Here is a 19622-nt window from a genome sequence, read left to right on the forward strand (position 1 = left end):
AATTTAATAAATAAATAAATTATATGTTAACTATTATTATTATATTATTATATTATTATTATTATATTATTATTAATTTAAATATTGTAATAAGTAAAATAGATAGATAAATAGATAGATAGTTAGAAAAACAAAAAGACAAAAAAAAACAAAAACAGAAAGACAGAGACAGACAGATAGATAAAGTAAAGTATTTATTTATGTAAAAAACAAACAATTGTATTTAAATTGTTTAATGGATATTTCATAAATTGTTGAAAGATTTAAATATTTATATAAATTAAAGTAAAGTAATGTAAAAGATGATTGCTAAACTCTACTTTAATTCTCTTTATCATTTATTCTTACTTTTTTTTAATTCTTTTTATAGTGGATTCATTTATATTTGATTCATGCACTCATCACTGGCGGATCATTCAATTCAAAGATCTACATTCAATATAATAATAACCAGTTTTGTGGTGGGTGTTGATTGATTGATTGATTGATTGTTTGATTGATTCAGGTGAGTTGAATTGAGAATAGAGCTGCGAAACGTCATTAACTCACACATGCTTGCTTATCCATCTCCTCTATATTTCCTGTCCTAAATATTCTTGTTGTTGAAACATATAATGTATATATGTTTAAATTATCTTTGCATGATAATAAATAATACGGTTTTAAAATTATTATTTTGATAAGCATTGGCAATGTATGATATCACTACACAACTATAATCAACACACACACTCTCTTAATAGTGATGATGTGTGTTCGTTGGTGTTTAAAAGATTTCCAATAACTTTATAAAGATAATAACAAACACATTGTTAACATTCACTCAGTGTCTATATATATATATCAAATATGATTTTTTGTGTTTGGTTGTGTGTTTTTTACTTATATAATCTGTGGTGTTAATATTAAAAATGTTTATGTTAATGTTAATGCTAATGTTTTAGTGAATTGTTAACTTTATTGTTAAAATCTCTTTTTAAAATAGCTATAAAAATATAAAAAATTTATAATGTATTTTAATTGTGTTTGCTTAATATGATATATATGATTCTACATTATGTAGTTCTTGACAAAGATGAAAAAGTGATAAAGCAGTCCATCTTTTTACACTGGCATTGCTAAATAATAAAAATTGTATATTTGTTTGCTACATTTTGCTGTAGAAACAATCTTTACACTCTCTTAAGAGATATGAAGTTTGTAGTTTAGCGTCTTTTTCTTCAATAAAAAACAGTTGACACACTACTGACCTGATCACCAAAACTTTTAATTATTCAACCATCAACCAACTGCCAATCATTTAAAGGTTACAAATTATAATTATATTAAGTTCTTATTTTGAATTCATTGATTTGTTATATGATTTGATTGTTATAATAACAAGTTTGTTTTATTCATATTTTAATATAAATGATAATTATAATAAACTAACTGTGATTATTATGCTATTCTATTTCTATTCTATTTCTATTGTTTTCTATTTCTATTCTATGAGTTGATATTTTCTGTATTCTCTTGTTCTTACTCTGTGATAAACGATACCAACTATGATACAAACGAAAACAATAAATGCACCGACGATAGTTATCATCTTCCAGGTTGCAAAACGATGTGAAGAAGGCGAAGAGGTTGGCTTGAACGATAAGATGTATTGATTGTCACCGTCGATGTAGATGACGTATTTGCTCTGGTCTACTACCTGCCCGTCAGAGTAAATGTAGATCTGCCCGAACGATCCATTGATATCGTAGTCACTGTCGAATATAACATATTGATTGTTGTTGTCTGCCAAGTTACCCGAGATGAACGACAACGATAGCGTCGAGTCAGTGTTATCGACCTGAACCTCCAATCCACTGGTGGTTAGAGGTGGGTCGTTTGGATCGTAGATGAATAAATCGATAGACGATTGACTGTCGATACTGAAATTGCCCGCGATATACAGAGAACTACCGACGTCTCTCACCGTTAGAGATCCGCCCGCCTCCACAGTCAACGACTTGGTGATGGTGACATCCTGTCCGTAGGCTATCAGGAGCTGTCCACTACCGCTTACCACCACATTACCCATGAGATTGCATGAGTTTTTAATATCCAGAGTGGTGCTACTCCACTCTTGATTGGCAGCATTGCCAATGATGATTGTGTCGGCTCCTATGCTTGTGGATAACGGGTACCGGTAGTTCCCGAGGAAGTAGATTGTTGATTGATAATAGTCAAAAGTGGAATCAATGGTAGTTTGACCATCGATTACTACGGTAAAGTTGTCTCTGTCGATATGGAGAGTGTCGATCTCAGTGTTATTGATGTGGATGTTTTGGACGTTTTTGAGGTAGAGTTGCTCGATTGTGTTGAGTTGTGTTTGATCGGTTTGGTTTATGATGATGTTGGGTGAGGCGATAGTGACTCTACCCTCAGAGTTGATCACTTGAATAAATACATTTTGTTGGCTTGTAAAGTAGCTGCCGGTTGTGCTACCTTCACAGACAAGCTGTTCAATTAAAATGCCATTATTGGCGACATCGTTGATAATCAACGTGGATTGTTGATTCTGTTGGACTAGACTGTAGTTTCCGTTGAGATAGCTATTGGTGATATTCAGTGTTGCATTGCTTCCAACTGTCAGTTCTGACGCTTGGATTAAGTTGGCAACTGTCAATTGGTTGTAAATTGTAGTTGGTTGATAGATGTAGAGTGAAGATTGTTGAGATAGAGTAGTTTGCTTGCTGCTATGGAACGATCCACCTATGTTGATGAAGGAACGTTCACTCGCTTGAATCGACGAGGTTGGATCGATGTTGGTCGAATCGGTGACCGTCATCAGACCCTGTGAGTTCAAGACGACCGATGAGTGGTCACTGATATTCAGTGACGACGTCATCAGCGTGGCATTCCCGCCAATGGTGAGAGTGGATTGCTCGGAAAGCATCAGTTGATCAACCACTCGCAATGAACCACTGTCATTCAGGTGCAGCGAGAATCCAGGTGCGTTGACAATCAAAGATCCAATCGAAAGTGAATTGGTTCCATTGATATACAACGATTGATAACCCGCCGCATAGCTAACAATAACCGTGTCTTCTATAGTGGGAATTTTCGATCCATTCCAAACCTGTGGTGATAAGAAACTACATCCATTCAGTGCTTCACATAAAATATTAAATTCATAATATATAACTATAATTTCATTAGAGATATATAACAATTTTGAGAAATAATAAAAGTAATTAGAAATTTCAGACTAAAAATAATTTTTGTTACTTTTTTTTTTTTTTTTTTTTGTATTTTCTAGTTTTGATTTCTATTTCAATAACTACAAACAACATACCATCTGATTTAATTAAATCTACATTATTTAATGTAATCAATAATAGAAATAATAAAATTAATTTCATTATTTACAGTAATGTGAAATACATAGTAAATAAAATCTTTGAGAGTTTGTAAATGATAAAGCTACTGTACAGAAATGTTTATTATTAAATAAATAAAGACAAGAAATTATTCAAATTTGAAAATTGAATATTTAAGTAATATTATTTAGATATATAAATAAATAATGAATGTGTGATGAAGAACAAAAAAGTAGTGATCAATTTTATTTAAAATTAGAACTTGTCAATGGGGTTATAAAATGAGAAAAATCACCTGTTTTTTTTTGTTATTTTTTTTTTTTTTTGAGTATTTTTGCTCAGTTCTCTGAGTAATCGACCTAAGTACAATGATTCAGTCTTTGCCTTTTTCCAAAACTCACTACATTTAAAATGGTTTCCGATTTTTCTTGATAAAAATTTTCGAAAACAATTTCTCGATTTTGTTTATTTTGAAGATACTTGATGAATGAAGAGAGAAAAAGATTTCTGTGCAACCTATGGTTATCGTGTAGGACGGTATCATTGCGATTTTTTATTCAACTAAATTTGAATGATTTGAAATGAATGAATAAGGGAATGGGATAATAATAAAAATATTGGAACATTTTTATTTTCTATTAAAAAAAAACAAAAAAAAAAAACAATTGTATTTGATGATAATAGGTTTTATCAATTGAGAACACATATTTTTGGATATATAAATTACAATAAGATAGGAATTAATAATTAAATTGATGGATCACAACCAAATAATCGGAATAGGTTGATATTATTTGTTTATGTTTATAATTTGTTTTGTTTTGTTTTGTTTTTTTTTTTTGTTTTGATGATTGATTTTAAAATCTCAAAACCTTTGAAATATCCCAATCATGGTCGAATGCAATACGTTTTCTAGTTTCATTCCAGGCGAATAGTAGGAATACCATTGGGAGTGGATAGGCCCAGTAGATTCCACTGACGTTGGCAGAAGAAATGATGGTGTGAACGAATGGGGTGTAGATAATGAAACAACAGATACCAGCTTCAATGATGAGACCGATGTTAACGTACATGTTGGCCATACCGTGTCTCCAGAGTGGAACGACACGAGTCTTGTTTGTGATGAGATTGAAGAATTGACACATTACCAATGTCATAAAGTAGGCGGTCTGTGCTTCTTCGAGTGCAGCGACTTGGTGTGATGCGGTGTAGAATTTACCGTCGACTTCAAAAGGTTGTGCACCTTCCTGGAAGTAGTCTTTGGCAGAGTAGAGCAAACTGGATGGTGGATAACCATACGATGCCATCACCAAGAAGAAGCTCATAAGCGAGGTGATTGCTTCCATTGGACCGGCTTGCAAGTAACTGTAGGATAGCAGATTGGTGGTTACAAGATGGTCGACTCCAAGTATACGTGGCTTACGTGTCATGATGTCTTTCTCACCCTTTTCGTAGGCGAGCGAAATGGCTGGTGCCAACTCTGTTCCCAAATCGATACAGAGCACCAAGAACGATGTGATAGCCAATGGGATACCGAGGATAATGTTCAGGACGAATGGAATAACCTCTGGGAATGCGTGTGTCAAAGTGTAGGCAATCGATTTCTTGAGATTGTCAAAGATAATTCTACCCTCTTCGACACCGGCGACAATACTGGCAAAGTTATCGTCCAGCAAAATGATGTCGGCTGTTTCCTTGGCGACGTCACTACCGACGATACCCATAGCCACACCGATATCTGCCTTTTTGAGAGCTGGCGAATCGTTGACACCATCACCAGTGACAGCGACTACTTCCTTTCTACGTTGAGCTTGTTCGACAATCTGTGATTTCTGTTGAGGTGAAGTACGGGCAAATACAATCTCACTCTTGGAGAGAACACGATCCCAATCGGTTTCGGTGAGCTCACGAATCTGGCTACCATGCAATACGACAGCTTTGACTTCGGATTCGTCGACTTCCTCGAGTGGAATACCCTTGGCGGCGGCAATGTCTTCGGCAGTTGGTGATGAAATGATACCGACCTTCTTGGCAATGGCTTTGGCAGTGATTGGATGGTCACCTGTAACCATGATAACTTTGATACCGGCGGTCTTGCATTGGTGGACAGCGAACGGTACATTTTCTCTGGGTGGATCGAGTAGTGAGCAGAGACCGACGAATGTGAGTTGACTGGTTGGGAAGTTGAGTTGTTGTGCGTCGTAGAGGTTGTCGTGCATTGGACCGTATTCCTTCTCGTCGAGAACGATCTGAGCGAAACCAAGGCAACGCTCACCCATCGAACCTAGTTCTTCGTAGGCCTGTTGGAAGTCGTAACGCATCTTGTCGTCAATGTCAATGTCTTTGCCGTTCATCATAATCTTTGAGCACTTGGCAAAGATAATCTCTGGAGCACCCTTCATCATGAGCACACGAGTCGATTTATCGTTTGGATCGCTACTACGACGATGAATAGACAACTGCCATTTGTTGGTAGAGTTGAATGGAATTTCAAAGATCTTTGGATTGTTGGCACGTGTAATCTCGATCTCCTCGAGTTTGTGACACAAACGAATAAGCGCGGATTCAGAAGCGTCACCGAGAATCAAACGTTGATCGATTGGTTTCTCCATGTTACCTTCGGCGAGCTTATCGAAATCGGAACGATTACAACATGCGCCGATTCTCAAGAGATCGGAGCAGGTCGGTGAATTCTCGTCAAACATTGCACGTCCAATAGTCATACCGTCGTTGATCGCCTTGACAATGGTGTTGTCGTACCACATGTGACTGACAGTCATACGATTCTGAGTGAGTGTACCGGTCTTGTCGGAAGCGATCAAAGTGATCGATCCCAGTGTCTCAATGGATTCGAGCTTCTTGGCGTAGACATTACGACGACTGAGACGACGCGCAGTCACGGTAAGACAAGCAGTGATAGTCGATGGCAAACCCTCTGGTACGTTAGCTACAATCAAACCGAGTACATTGATCAAATTTGGAATTGGTTTCAGACCGACACCGAATCCGACAATAAAGAAGATCAAACCCATAGTGATACCGAGGGCACTGATGAAACGAACGAATCTCTTTGTCTCGATTTGCAATGTAGTCTCGGCGGTCTGTGTGTTCGATGCCATATCGGCAATCTTACCGATCAGTGTATTTCCACCGGTTCTAATGACGACGCCACGCGCCGATCCGTCCATCACCAGAGTACCGTAGAATGCAAGATTGTGAGTTTCCAACGGATTCTCATCGGTGCAGGTTACCGTACAGGATTGTGGTTCACTCTCACCGGTCAACGAGGAGTTGTCCACTTTCATACCGTTACAGGTGATCACTCTTATGTCGGCGGGAATCTTGTCACCGGCGCTGACAACGACGACGTCACCAATGACAATATCGGCGACGGGTATCCTTGTCTCCATACCGTCACGAACGACACGTGTCGCCTGTGGAAGCAGCTTCTTGAAGGAATTCATAATGTTGCTACTCTGCCATTCCTGTGCAAACGTCAAGAGACATGTGAAAATAACGATGGCCCACAACACACATCCAAGATACAAATTGACTCTCTGATCAGTATCCAAAGCGAATGCAATAAAACACAAAACACCTGCAACCTCCAATAGAATCATAAAGAAGTTTACAAAGCACAATGCCAGCTTGACATACCACGGACTCTCCTTTGGTGGTTTCAAAATATTTGGACCGTATCTCTCTAACAATAATTTAGCTGATTCACTTGTCAAACCCTTTTTTGAAAATTTAATTAGTTAGTTATTGTCAAAACAATTTTAAAATCAATATCAATATTGTTACATACTTGACTTTGTGATGGATCAGTAAAATGAATATTTGTTCCAAACTTTTCACTTAATTGTTCAAGTGTTGATTCATGATCAACAACATCGTATTCAGCTGCCTTTTGTTTGGCTTTTGCCTTGTCTTTGATGTTGAGAGTGGTATCGGGTGGTACGGCTGTTACACCTTTAGGTTGATTGGCACCTGGTGATGTGGTTGGCGAAGTGGTGGCGGTGGTGGTGGTAGTGGTTGTTGTGGTAGTGGCGGTTGGACCTGGCGAAGTGGTACCGGTGGTTGTCGCGGCTGGCTCAAACGATGGAATTGCCATACGGGCATCGGGATGTACACCCTTTGGCATTGGAACGGGCAGTGTGACGGCATTCATCGATTTCAGTGGGATATCGATGAATTGACCACGCTGGATCGTTGTGCTGGACGATGCGCTTGGCGATGCGGCATTGCTGTTGAGACGCATTCCGATTTGATGCTTGATTTCGTGGTAGAACTGTGGAATCTCTTTACTGGTGCCAAAGAGTTCTATCGATAGCTTTGGATAGGCGCCAGTCTTGACGTCATGCTGGTCGTAGACCTGGAAGGTGTGAGCGTTGTGATTTGCAGTCTTTGGTAGAATCTGTTGGAGTGTTTCCATTGATAATCTTTTCTTTTTTGTTTCATCGACTGTATATTGATTATTTTTAATATTATCAAATATAATATTATTACCTGCATTATTATTATTATTATTATTGTTGTTGTTATTATTATTATTATTATTATTATTGTTGTTATTATTGTTTTCATCATTTTTAATATTATTATTTGGAACTGACTGTGGTTGGACTATTTGAACTTCCAGTATCTATATCAATTTCTGTACTATCATTAATGTTGTTGTTGTTGTTGTTATTACTATTATTATTTAAAGGAGTATCATTTTCTTGTTCCTGTTTGTTTTCAATATTCTGACTATTATTGTCATTATTATTATCGTCGTCTTGACCCATTTTTTTTTATGGACTATATGTTTGATTTATAATTAATTTCTTTTAGATTCTTCTTCTTCTGTTTTCCTTTCCTGTTAATTGGCTCTTGTGGCTATTAGAATTGTAACAAACTGGAAGCTTGGCTACTGGATGGTCACAATTCGTGGTTTTGGCAAAAAAAAAGAAATAGAAAAAAGGAGAAAGAAAATTGGTTGTTTTTATAGATATATACACCAATCAGATCAATGATACAGATAACAGTTAAGTTATAGAGTTAAAAAGAAGAAGTAGAGAAGAGAAAAGAAAAGAAAAAAGAAAGAAAAAAGAAAGAAAAAGAAATAAAAAAAAAAAGAAAGAATAAAAGAAAATAGAAATTTAAAATTTTAATATATAAATATAGATAAATATGAAAATAGAAGATTTATCTATTTAAGTGAAAAAAATAAAATATTATATGATATTTTATAATATAAAATGAAATGAAAAATAAAAGGTATATATTGAGAGTGTTATATTGAAAATAAATAAAAGAAACAGTAGTATTCTAATACGACTAACTAAAAAAAAAAAAAAAAAAAAACAAAATTAATCTGTTGAATAATAAGAAGATAATAATTCTCTCTTTTGTATAAGAAAATAAAATAAATATAATATAATATATGTAATGATAGTATCTATTAAAAAACTACTAAATCATCATTATAGCATTATTAATACAAATTAAAAAGATATATACTTGTTGTTATTGTTGTTGAGTTACTGTAACTGAATATATAATAACTGAGAAGAGGAATGAATTTATGAAGAGAATATATATTATTCAATTCAATGAAGAGGAGTAGAGGTCGAGTTAACCAATCAATTATTATCAACAATAAATACTTATTGTTGCTATTATTATGATGGTGGTGGTGGTCTCTATTATTTGTTTTTCTTATTATTCTTCTTGGCCACTTCTTTCCTTTCCTTTCTTTCGTTTTTGTTTTTCTTTTCTACAAATATATATAATGTTATGTTTTGTTGAATAAATAAACAATTTATTTAATTAAACTGTGTATTAGTATTATCCAAGTTATTGAGTTGAGTTGAGTTGTGATGAGGGTATTGAGGGCAGAGAGTGATGAATGAAGGGATCTAAACAGTCAGTTCTAAAAATAAATATAAATAAAAAAAATAAAAAAACAAAAAAAGTTACCAACAAAAGCTTTTTTTTTAAAAAAACACTAACAACATCAATAAAATGAACAAAATTGAGCAAAGGTGTGAAAGTCTAAACCAATAATGAATTTGGTCTAAAATGAATGAAAATGTTTTGTGGTAATATTTTGATTGTGTCTTTTCTTCAGATAATTACTTTTATTTTAATTAATAAAGGTTTGTTTTTTTTTTTTTGGATATATACTTTTATCTTAAAATTTGTTTCTTAAAGAATTATAAATAATAATACACATTTATAAATTATATTTGTAATAGTAAATGTATTTGTGAATGAATTTGATTGTAATTGATTGAATGAATAATGAATGTAATATATAAATAGTTTAGTTACACTTTTGATTTGTTGATTTGATTTGTTTGATTTGACACCTATCTGATAAAACAGACAGACAAAGAGACAAGAATAAGTAAATATTTATTTTGAAAATAAAATAAAATTAAATTATTAATTTAATTATAATACAATAAGATAAGAAAGATAAACTTTTAATTTAAATTTTATGCAATCATCATCTTATTCTTTTCCTCTTCCTTATCTTCCAGGTGAGTGCATTGCATTGCATTATTAATATTATTATTGTTGTCTTTAATTAAAATAGACACAAAGTTGTCCAGTGGAGTGAGTGTCATTCGTTTTTTTTTTACGACGGCACACTATTTCACACACCAAAGTGTGAATGTTGGTGTAATGTTGTGGGTGTGGTTATCAAAAACAAAGAAAAAAAAAAGAGAAAAGTTATAAAGATACCAGTGAGTGATGTTAAAGATTTATTGATTGAATATGATATGATATGAATGACAAGAAAATTAATATATCTCTATTCTATCTATCTATCTCTTTATTTGTCTGTCTTATTTTCTTTCTTTTCAATCAATCACAACCAATGTTATCTGTAGTCTTAAAAACGTTGATATATTAAGTGGTATTGAGTAGAGTATGGAATGAAAAGCTTGTTTTTTATTATTAATAAAAGTGAATAATTAAAAGGTTATATACAACATGTTTTTAAGGTATATTTTAGCTTTGTTTTTTTTTCTTAATTTTCATTCCGAAACTGTTTGTTTGTTGGAGATTAGATTAAGAATAAACAATTAAATGTATAAAGTTATAATGATAATGATTAATCTAGATGATTTTTTAATGAACCATTCAAATAAAACACACAATAAACAAACAATATAATATGTCCAAAGAAAGAGTGAGAGAGTAATGCTTGAAATAGTATGTAGTTGTTTAGAGATTGATGATATTGTGTATGAATAGAATAGGTGATTAATATTATAAAACTTACAATAATTAACTAAAAAAAATGATTAAATAGATATAATGAAAATATAGATATTATTATTTTATTTATAACTAGAGAACAAAAAATGATGACACTTTGAAATAAGAGATCTCAAAAACTAAAATAATGAGACAAAAATAAAATTATCTCAAATTCGTTCGTTTTTTTAAATCCGATGGGATTATTAATTATTTGGGACATCACCACCCACAATTTTCAACGTTTGGAAGTGTGTGCAATGAAATTCACACTTTTTTTTTTTTTTTTTTTTTTTTTTGAATTTTTCACTTTGGTTGTCAGTTGTTGGTCAATAATAATAATAAAGTTATAAAAGTGTGATTTATTTGTTAGTTGCTAAGTTTGCTTTTAAATCTTATAACCAAGTTTCAATGATCTTCAATGTTTGTTGACGAACTTGGTCAAGATTGTTTGGTGTTGAACATCCACCTGGACACTCTCTTAAATCGACACAATGTCCGCAATTATTGCAGGTTACCATCAGTGATGGTTCGGTTGGGTATTCCTGTACTGTGATACTAGCTCTTGACCATGGATCTTGACTTCCCTATTTTGTTTGGAAAAAAATGATAATTAGTATAAGTTGATTGGTCATAATTATACAATAGGTGATTGATTGTTTTCTCTGATTTCTAGCTTTCTACTTACATTGGTGACTATTATTATTATTATTTCAATGGTTGGTTTTAATTTTGAAATTGAATTGATATTAATATTTAGACATCTAATAATTAACTAATTATTACTTACAAACAATGTTGGTACCAGCGGTATGATTACCTCCGTAGTAGTCGTTGGTAGCTTCAGTGTTTGGCCAGAGTGGTTTACCGAAAACGTTGGCGCAATGGGTTCTGTGGTAGGTCATGTTTACCATCTGAGAACGGATCGAACCTTGAGCAGGTGCGTTTTGGAAGTATCCGAATTCGGTGCATGTCTGGAACCACCATTGACGATCGGCCTTGTTGATATCGTGGGTTGTGTTCTGTTGGAACAAGGTGGCGTATTCGCCTGGTGTTCCGAGAGTGGTTCCCCAGACGTTGATGGTGTAGTTCGAGTAGGTCTCCAACATGTCGCCCTTGTTGTTCATGGCGTTGATCAGTGGAGTGCAGAGTTGGTCGTGATATCCATATTGAATTCCCTCGGCCATAGAGTCGGCCAACCAGTAGAAAAAGTCACCGTCGTCAGTGAGTGTTTCCGCTTGGAAGAGCTGTTTGACGGCGGCGGCGTTTCCACCAAAGATCTGTTGTTCGGCGGTCGATGTCACCAGACGGAGAGCGTCGGCACACTGCTCGCCGGCGGCATAGGCAACCCACTCGTCGAAAGCAGTGAAATCGAGAATGGCGTTGACGACACCGGACGATGCGACACTACCGACGGTGACGTGTGGGTATTTGACACGGAACCAAGCGGACAGTGCACCACTGTAGCTTCCACCGATGGTGATGATATCGCCAGCGTTCTGGATTGTTGAACGATAGTCCAAAATAAAGATAGCCAAATCATTGAGTGCCTGTCTTGACGACAAGAACTTCAAGTTCTCAGTGGAGAGATCAGCGAATGGCGATGAATCACCATAGTAACGGTGTTCCAAAGTGACAATCAAAGCACCCAATGCCTGAGCATAAATGACTGTTCCATCAGTTGGTTTATTAGGTGGTGATGATACTGGTCCTTCTCCATTACTTTATAATGATTATTATTATTATTATTATTATCATTATCATTACAATTATAGTTATTGTTAATATTTCTATATTTTAGTTTTCTGAATTAAACCAAAAAAAAAAAAAAAAAAAAGGTGTGTCTGACAATTACAAACTACTACTTACATGTATAAAATGATTGGACCACCCTTTTTGTAATCGTAATATTGATCATTGACGTAGTAACGTTGAAGGAATGTACGAGTATCCTCTGCGTCAAAGTGATTCAAGGTCTGATTGTACCATTGATATTCCCATTTAACATTTGCTTCAGTTGCAAAAGTTGATGCATTTGCTAGAGCAACAACCAATAACAATGTTGTGAACAACACTGTTTTCATCATCATCATGTACTTTACTACTACTAAATCTATTCTGATATAGTTTAAAATAGATAATGATATATATAAATAATAATCAAAACAATCAAAAAAAAGTGCAGATCAATTTCCTGATTGAAAATAAAAAAATAGATAAAAATTTAAAAAAAATAAAATATTACTAATTATGTTATTGGGGTGAATCCCAAATTATTTCACACTCCCACATTAAAACCAATCATGACAAGCAAATCAATTAACAAAACATAACACCCTTTAAACAATCAAATAAATTTCGATCGGTAAAAACAAAAATTTATAATTATTTCTATATTTATACAAGTTATTTTCAAATATTAAATAGTATAGTATTGTATATAATATATATATATATATATATTGACAATATATATAAAATAAACAATGTAACATGTGTTTGATAATTCATGTAAGATAGTGTAATGATTGATTATAAATTATTAATCATATTTTTTGTTTTGACTAATTTGACTATGACATGTGACATGACCTATGAATTATGTTTTAAAATCAAACAATTGTTTTATTTCTTTTGTTAATATTATATATTTGCTTCAATTTAATCGACGCGTCGATTTTATCACATACTCTATACTTCTCTCTCTATCTCTATCTTTCTCTTTGCAAATTGAATTGAATAAACATCAAAATAAAATAAAAATTAATTAATTTGGTAATAGATAGATATTATGACACTTTTAAAATCAAATCAATTTTTAATAAAATACACAATCTTAAGAATGATGAAAGGTTTATTTAATATTAAAATAGCAATCAATCAATATTTGGCACCATAGCATTTTATTTTATTTTTCCAAATTCTCTATTTTTTTTTTCTTTCTATCTTTATAGAATCAATTTATTTATTCTTTATTATTTTATTATAATTTTTTTATTAGATTTATAATTTTTTTAGTATATTTGATGATTCTATATAAATCTAATCATGTTCCAACTAAATAAATTATTTATTTGTATTTTTAGAAAACAATCACAAATTGTTAATTTTAATATTTCTATATTTTTAATATTATTATTCTTATTTTTTCCAGTAGGAGTTAAATCCAATATTTCACAAATAGAATGTATGAATGAACATATTATTATTTACTTTTTTTAATAAAAACTAATAAACAATCAACTATTATAGTAAAATCATTAAGATGGATAATAAAACAATATGGATTAAATTGGAACTTAAATGGTGAAACCTGTAGCAGTATATTGCCAATAGATAGTAGTTTTGGTACATTAACATGTAATTCAACAGATTCTATATTATCAATGTAAATATAACATAATTAATCATTTTTTAATTAAAATACTAACAATGCTTAAATCTTTCAAAGAAATATAGTAAATAATACATTTATTGATCATGGGGAGCCTGATTCTCTAAATAAATTAATATTTCCTAGTTTACAACAACTATCTTTTATAGCCAATAGTAGTACTTGGCGTGTAAAGAATAATTCTTACAATCTCTTCACTATGTTGGATCAGCCCGAAAACAAAAAACTTCAATCTTTAGAGATACATTACTATCCAATTAACATACCAACCAATTTTCCTATTTATTTACAAACATTTGATACGTTGTAAGTTTATACCACTTAGAATTATCAATATGCGATTTACTAATAGTTAATTAATTAATCTATTTTATTTATAGATATCTTAACAATAATACTGTAACATCCAATATATCGAGAGCATTGTTAGAATCATGTGTTAGAGTTAATTTTACCAATATCAATATGAAATCTGATTTGAAAATAGAATTTTCAACCAATTATGTTTATCAAAATCTTGTATTTATGTAAGTTATTTATAGTACCAGTGTATATTAATACAATGCTAAACTATCTCTATATCCTTTTTATAGTAATTTCGATTTCCCAATGAGTTATTTATTACAAATGAATAGTTTCATTTTTAATAATAAAAACTTTCCAAGTTTAAGAATAATGTAATATTTAAAATTCTAACTAAATTTATAAATTTTATTCTAACATGTTTAAAAATTTACCTTTTTAGTGAATTTGGAGATAATCAACGACAATATGATATTTCCTTTACAATAGATTCTGTTCAAAAAATGTATTTATACTAACAAATAAATTTATTTTAATTCATTATTAACTTTTAAATATTATATTTTTTAGATCATTATTTAATGCAAATGTAAACATTGTATCTTTACCAATTCTAGAAACATTGTAAGTTAATATAATACATTTAATTTTAAATTAAAATAAATATTAATATTAAAATTCCTTTTTTAAAGACTTTTAACAAATTCTACATTAAATACACCTGATTTATCAATTTTCCCAACATTAAGAACTGTGTAAGATTATTTAAGACTTTTAAAAAGAGTATAATTCAAATTGATTAACTAATTTTTATTTAAATTAAATAGAATTTTGAGAAAATGTAATTATACATTGATGAAAGTATCAAATTTAATATTATTGTAAGTACTTACCTTTTTTGGTAACCAAAAAATATTAATATTTCAAAAGAAATAATCAAGTTAATACTAACTCACTCCAAAAGGCAAATGGATGATACCAATTTAGGTAGTATACCACAAGTTTCTTGGTTTAGCTATGGTGCGTCAGCATTCTTTACGAATACCAATGTAAAGGGTGAATTGGGTGATCTTGGTGGCGCAGACCTTCGAGAACTTTCATTTATTGGATCTCAAGAGTTGTCAACACGTCTCTATGATTCTTACTGTGAGACTTATTTCCTACTAAAGAATATCAAGTTGATCGACAACTATGTACCTTCATGTATCTATTGTTATTGGTCAATCATGAGTTACTATCTACCCGACGATACAATTCCACCTTCTCCCGATTACAAATGTAACATCACTGTTGATAAGAATATATTTTATGTTGATAAGATAAATGGTTGGTAATCTTAATATACTTAGGAGTAAGAAACAAATATAGATATTAATATTAATATTTTTTATATAGAATCAATTGTAATTAGTGGAAATAATCTTGGCTTTGGAATGAAGAATGATATCTCATCTAATATCTATCCAATAACACCAAATCAAAAGTTTAAGTAAGTTTAAGTTTAACATTTTAAATATGTTTAAGAATAACAACAATTTATTCAAATTAATATTTTATTTATAGTTTTGTTGCTAATCCAATTGAAGGTAAAGCAACATTAATGCTATCAAAGACTTTGAAATATTCAGTTGATATTGTTTGGGGACAGCCTCGTAAGTTAAATTTATATTCCAATCAAGATTAATTTATATTAATTTTTATATTTATATTCATATTTGTATAGCTCAAGCAAATTCAGCAATGATACAAAATATTGATAGATATTCAAAAATAAATATATATGGAAGATTCAACATGTATTCAACTTTTACAATCATGGTTGGAAATCAAACATGTAATAATATAAAAGTGGAATCTACAATGATTACCTGTACAATCTATAGAATTCTATTGGAGACTGCATATAGTATAACAATTGATGATACTTTGTCAAGGAGAAATGTTGTTGGTTTGTTGGAGACCTCTACACCTGTTCCGCTGAAATGTGGAGCCAATGCAAAGTGTAATGGAAATGGCGAGTGCATAACTGGAATATGTCATTGTGACGATGGCTACGGTGGATACTATTGTGAATCAAAGATCAAATCGGATATAGTAATCACACCGAATACAACTGCACCATCACCCACCATCTTGGTCGATAACAAACTGCGCTTCACTTTCAATATTATCTGTCTTCAAGAGATAGATCAAACCGATTCTATTGTCAACGAGATATTCACGAGGAGTTGGAATTATACCTTCTACATCAACGATACACTCACTACCTATAACTATTTAATCAATACTTCAACTAGCTCCTCTATCAATGCGGTGATTGAACACTCTACAATTCAGAGAACAATTGAATTCGGTGGATATAATACTATCTACTCTGCTGGTTCACTTAAACTATTGATTAAAGTCGGTAATTGGAGATACAAAGATCGGTTGAATCATCTTAGAATCATCATGGTGACGAAACTCGAGAATCTAGAAGAGCATTGCTATCCCAATACCATAGTAGATCAACAATCGGACTCCAGTAATATCAACTTTATCAAGGCGACAATGAACGATCGTTCGTTCTACGGTAGATTCTTACCGTATGCAATGATAGACAATGGAATAGTTGTCAATATCAACAATCAGATAATCAATTCATCGGAGAGCAACGGTGAATCTTACATTGGAATATCGATACCGTATTGCGAGGAGTGTATAATCGACCCTGATTTCTCAGTGTTGGTAAACACCGATTCATCAATCAACGGCCATTGCCTGGCAAAGAGCAAAGCATGGTTGATTGCCACCATTGTTTGTGTAGGAGGTGCAGTTGCCATTGCATTCATTATCGGACTGATATTCTATATCAAGAGAAAACAGAAATTCAAAAAAGAAAATGAAAAGCTACAAAACAGATTAAGTAGAATGAATGAAAATCATTGATAATAAATATTAATAAACAGAATATATTTCTTTTTTTTTTTTCTATTTATTTTTAACTGATTGAAATTGATGTGGTGTTGGTTGTTGTTGAATTTGATGCAGTGGTGTTGGTGTTATTTGATTTCACCGGAATGATGGGTGGATTTTTAACAAACTTTTCGTCGACTCTCGACTTTGGAATCTGGAAAGACGGTGAAATCCAAGAGCCACACGAACATTGAGCACCACTCCACGACCAAGATCCAAGCTTTTCACCACACTTTGGATTGTCACAAATGATTTTACCGTCGTAGGTCTCTGGTGAAGTGGTAATCCACTCTACCCATTCGTTCTCCTTGAGGAAGTAGCTTGTGCACTCCTCCGATCCACTCATTGTTTTCTCACGACGTCCCCACTTGAATGAATTTTGTCCGTCTCCACGATCGTGTTTCGATATATCTTTGGGATAGAACAAAGCTTTTCCACATTTCCTACAACAATATTTAATTTCACCTTCATCTTCTTCCTCTTCCTCCTCTTCTTCATCTGCTACTAATGATTCAACTTGTAATTGCGATAATTTCTCGCCTGTTTCTGTCACTAGCTGTTCAGCTTCCTGTTGTAATTGTTGTTGTTGTTTCAATTCCAGTTTAGCTTGTCTTTTTGCCTCTTTCTCTGCTTGTTTCTTTCGTTCTATCAATTCCTCTTCGTATTCCATCAGCTGTTTGACAAATCCTCTGTTTGGATAGATGATACGACGGGCATCGAGCAGCAGACCGTGCGCATCACTATAGTCAATGTTCAACTTTCTCATCATATAGGCAATACATATCGAAGCAGACCTCGACATTCCAGCGAAACAATGTACTAAAACCGCACCCTCTCTTCTTCCCTCCTCTATAAACTCGAATGTCTGATCGAAATACTGTTTTATATCTACACCTTCCATATCGAATATATCTATAACATGACATTTATACATCTATTTATTGTTTGTTTCTTTTAATAAGTACTCTTATTTGCGCATCAATTTTACATAATTAATTATTTCCTTACCTTTGGCCATTTTGCTTTATAACCATTCATTATACTTAAAACATGAGTGATTTGATACTCATCAAGAATATCACGTTTCACTGCTGCCAGTGATCCAATATAGAATCCTGGAAATATTTTATTGATTTCTTCGTTTGACATCTTTCTCTATATATAATATAATAATTAAAAAATAAAAAATAAAAAGGTATTTATATATTTGCGTATAACTGATCTAAATAAAATATTTATTAAATATAAAAATAATTCAAAAAGTTTTCTCGAAATTTTCATAAAAAAATTTTTGTTGGCTGCTCTGATTTGATTCGCTTTTTATCTTGGATATCTCTTTGATTTAATATCGATTCATTTTGTCTTAATTTATTCTCAGTGTTATGTTACCAAACCCTAATTTTCAATCACAATTTGAATTAGTTGGTGATTTAAAACAATTCTCAACAATTATTCGCATAGATGATACCCAGTGGTTGAACAGCCTATCTTCACAGGTAAGTTCTCCGTTTACTGGCTTTTTGACTGGTGGAATGAATTCAAATTATTTTTAAGTTAGTTTTTTAAGGTGATATATTTAATATACATACTGGTATTTCTGAATCATAGTTTTCAAATGAAGACTTTAAACGTATACGTAGGCAATCTTGTTTCCAAGATTTTGAAATATCATAAAATGATACACTGTCCTCCAATGAAGTATATTTAAGTAAATAATCGAATGTCCAGAACAACCATTCTTCTTTTATGCGGTAGTCTCTTAGGTTTTTCACCATTTGATCCACAACGATTTTGTGAACTCCATATTGCCGATGGAATGATTAATTATTATCATCAGTGTCGAAGGACGTAGTTAGTGAAATGGTTCATTCGTGGGCCTTCATTACTTCGACCTGGGTTCGAGGTAATGACTAAGTTTCCCTGCTACAGGAACGTATATAAAAAACTGATGTCCTAAGAGCCCATGGGCAATACATTGACACCAACTCGCGAGGAGGTGATAAAAACACCTCCTTAGTGCGATGGATCTAAAAAAAAAATCTTCTTTTTTGCTTTTTTCTTTTTTTAAAAGCCATATTTGTAATTTATAATAATCAAGATATCATTGAGAATACATAGTATTCTCACAGACAATAATATATTTCTTCATATTCAATATATATAATCTTTTTCGTGGTGTGGTGGGTAGACTATAATTGAAACAAAAAAATATTGTCTCAGAGCAAAAGCATACCTCTTACTCACTATTTTTTATATTCTTTCTTACTAATTGTTTGTATAAACCACAGAAGTAAATAATATTAATCTTTTCATCATCATATCTATCTCTTTTTTTTGAATATCTTTTACCTATTTTTAACAGT

General features: G+C 32.2%; 5 protein-coding genes across 5 annotated transcripts; 1 reads left to right on the forward strand and 4 right to left on the reverse strand.

Moving 5' to 3' along the window:
- Positions 1-1483: 1483 nt before the first annotated feature.
- Positions 1484-3395, reverse strand: PPL_09523 (uncharacterized protein; the record flags this gene model as incomplete). Its single annotated transcript, XM_020580317.1, has 2 exons — positions 1484-2745; positions 3329-3395. 2 exons carry the CDS (start codon positions 3393-3395, stop codon positions 1484-1486), a joined length of 1329 nt encoding a protein of 442 aa, XP_020428904.1.
- An 815-nt stretch (positions 3396-4210) lies between these two features.
- On the reverse strand, positions 4211-8143 carry ionA (P-type ATPase; the record flags this gene model as incomplete). The annotated part of the gene is made up of 3 exons (XM_020580318.1): positions 4211-7090; positions 7162-7979; positions 8050-8143. The coding sequence occupies 3 exons, from the start codon at positions 8141-8143 to the stop codon at positions 4211-4213; spliced, it is 3792 nt and encodes a 1263-aa protein (XP_020428905.1).
- Positions 8144-11002: 2859 nt separating this feature from the next.
- Positions 11003-12691, reverse strand: PPL_09525 (peptidase S28 family protein; the record flags this gene model as incomplete). Its single annotated transcript, XM_020580319.1, has 4 exons — positions 11003-11194; positions 11251-11303; positions 11398-12329; positions 12477-12691. The coding sequence occupies 4 exons, from the start codon at positions 12689-12691 to the stop codon at positions 11003-11005; spliced, it is 1392 nt and encodes a 463-aa protein (XP_020428906.1).
- A 707-nt stretch (positions 12692-13398) lies between these two features.
- On the forward strand, positions 13399-17232 carry PPL_09526 (calcium-binding EGF-like domain-containing protein; the record flags this gene model as incomplete). The annotated part of the gene is made up of 14 exons (XM_020580320.1): positions 13399-13459; positions 13762-13794; positions 13860-13967; positions 14151-14307; positions 14382-14528; positions 14595-14678; positions 14747-14809; positions 14875-14928; positions 14997-15059; positions 15132-15185; positions 15269-15630; positions 15700-15793; positions 15868-15956; positions 16028-17232. 14 exons carry the CDS (start codon positions 13399-13401, stop codon positions 17230-17232), a joined length of 2574 nt encoding a protein of 857 aa, XP_020428907.1.
- A 52-nt stretch (positions 17233-17284) lies between these two features.
- On the reverse strand, positions 17285-19034 carry PPL_09527 (dual specificity protein phosphatase family protein; the record flags this gene model as incomplete). The annotated part of the gene is made up of 3 exons (XM_020580321.1): positions 17285-18193; positions 18268-18414; positions 18849-19034. 3 exons carry the CDS (start codon positions 19032-19034, stop codon positions 17285-17287), a joined length of 1242 nt encoding a protein of 413 aa, XP_020428908.1.
- Positions 19035-19622: the final 588 nt, after the last annotated feature.

Source organism: Heterostelium album (genome assembly GCF_000004825.1).
Source record: "Heterostelium album PN500 unplaced genomic scaffold PPL_scaffold11, whole genome shotgun sequence".
NCBI classification, from domain to species: Eukaryota; Evosea; class Eumycetozoa; order Acytosteliales; family Acytosteliaceae; genus Heterostelium; species Heterostelium album.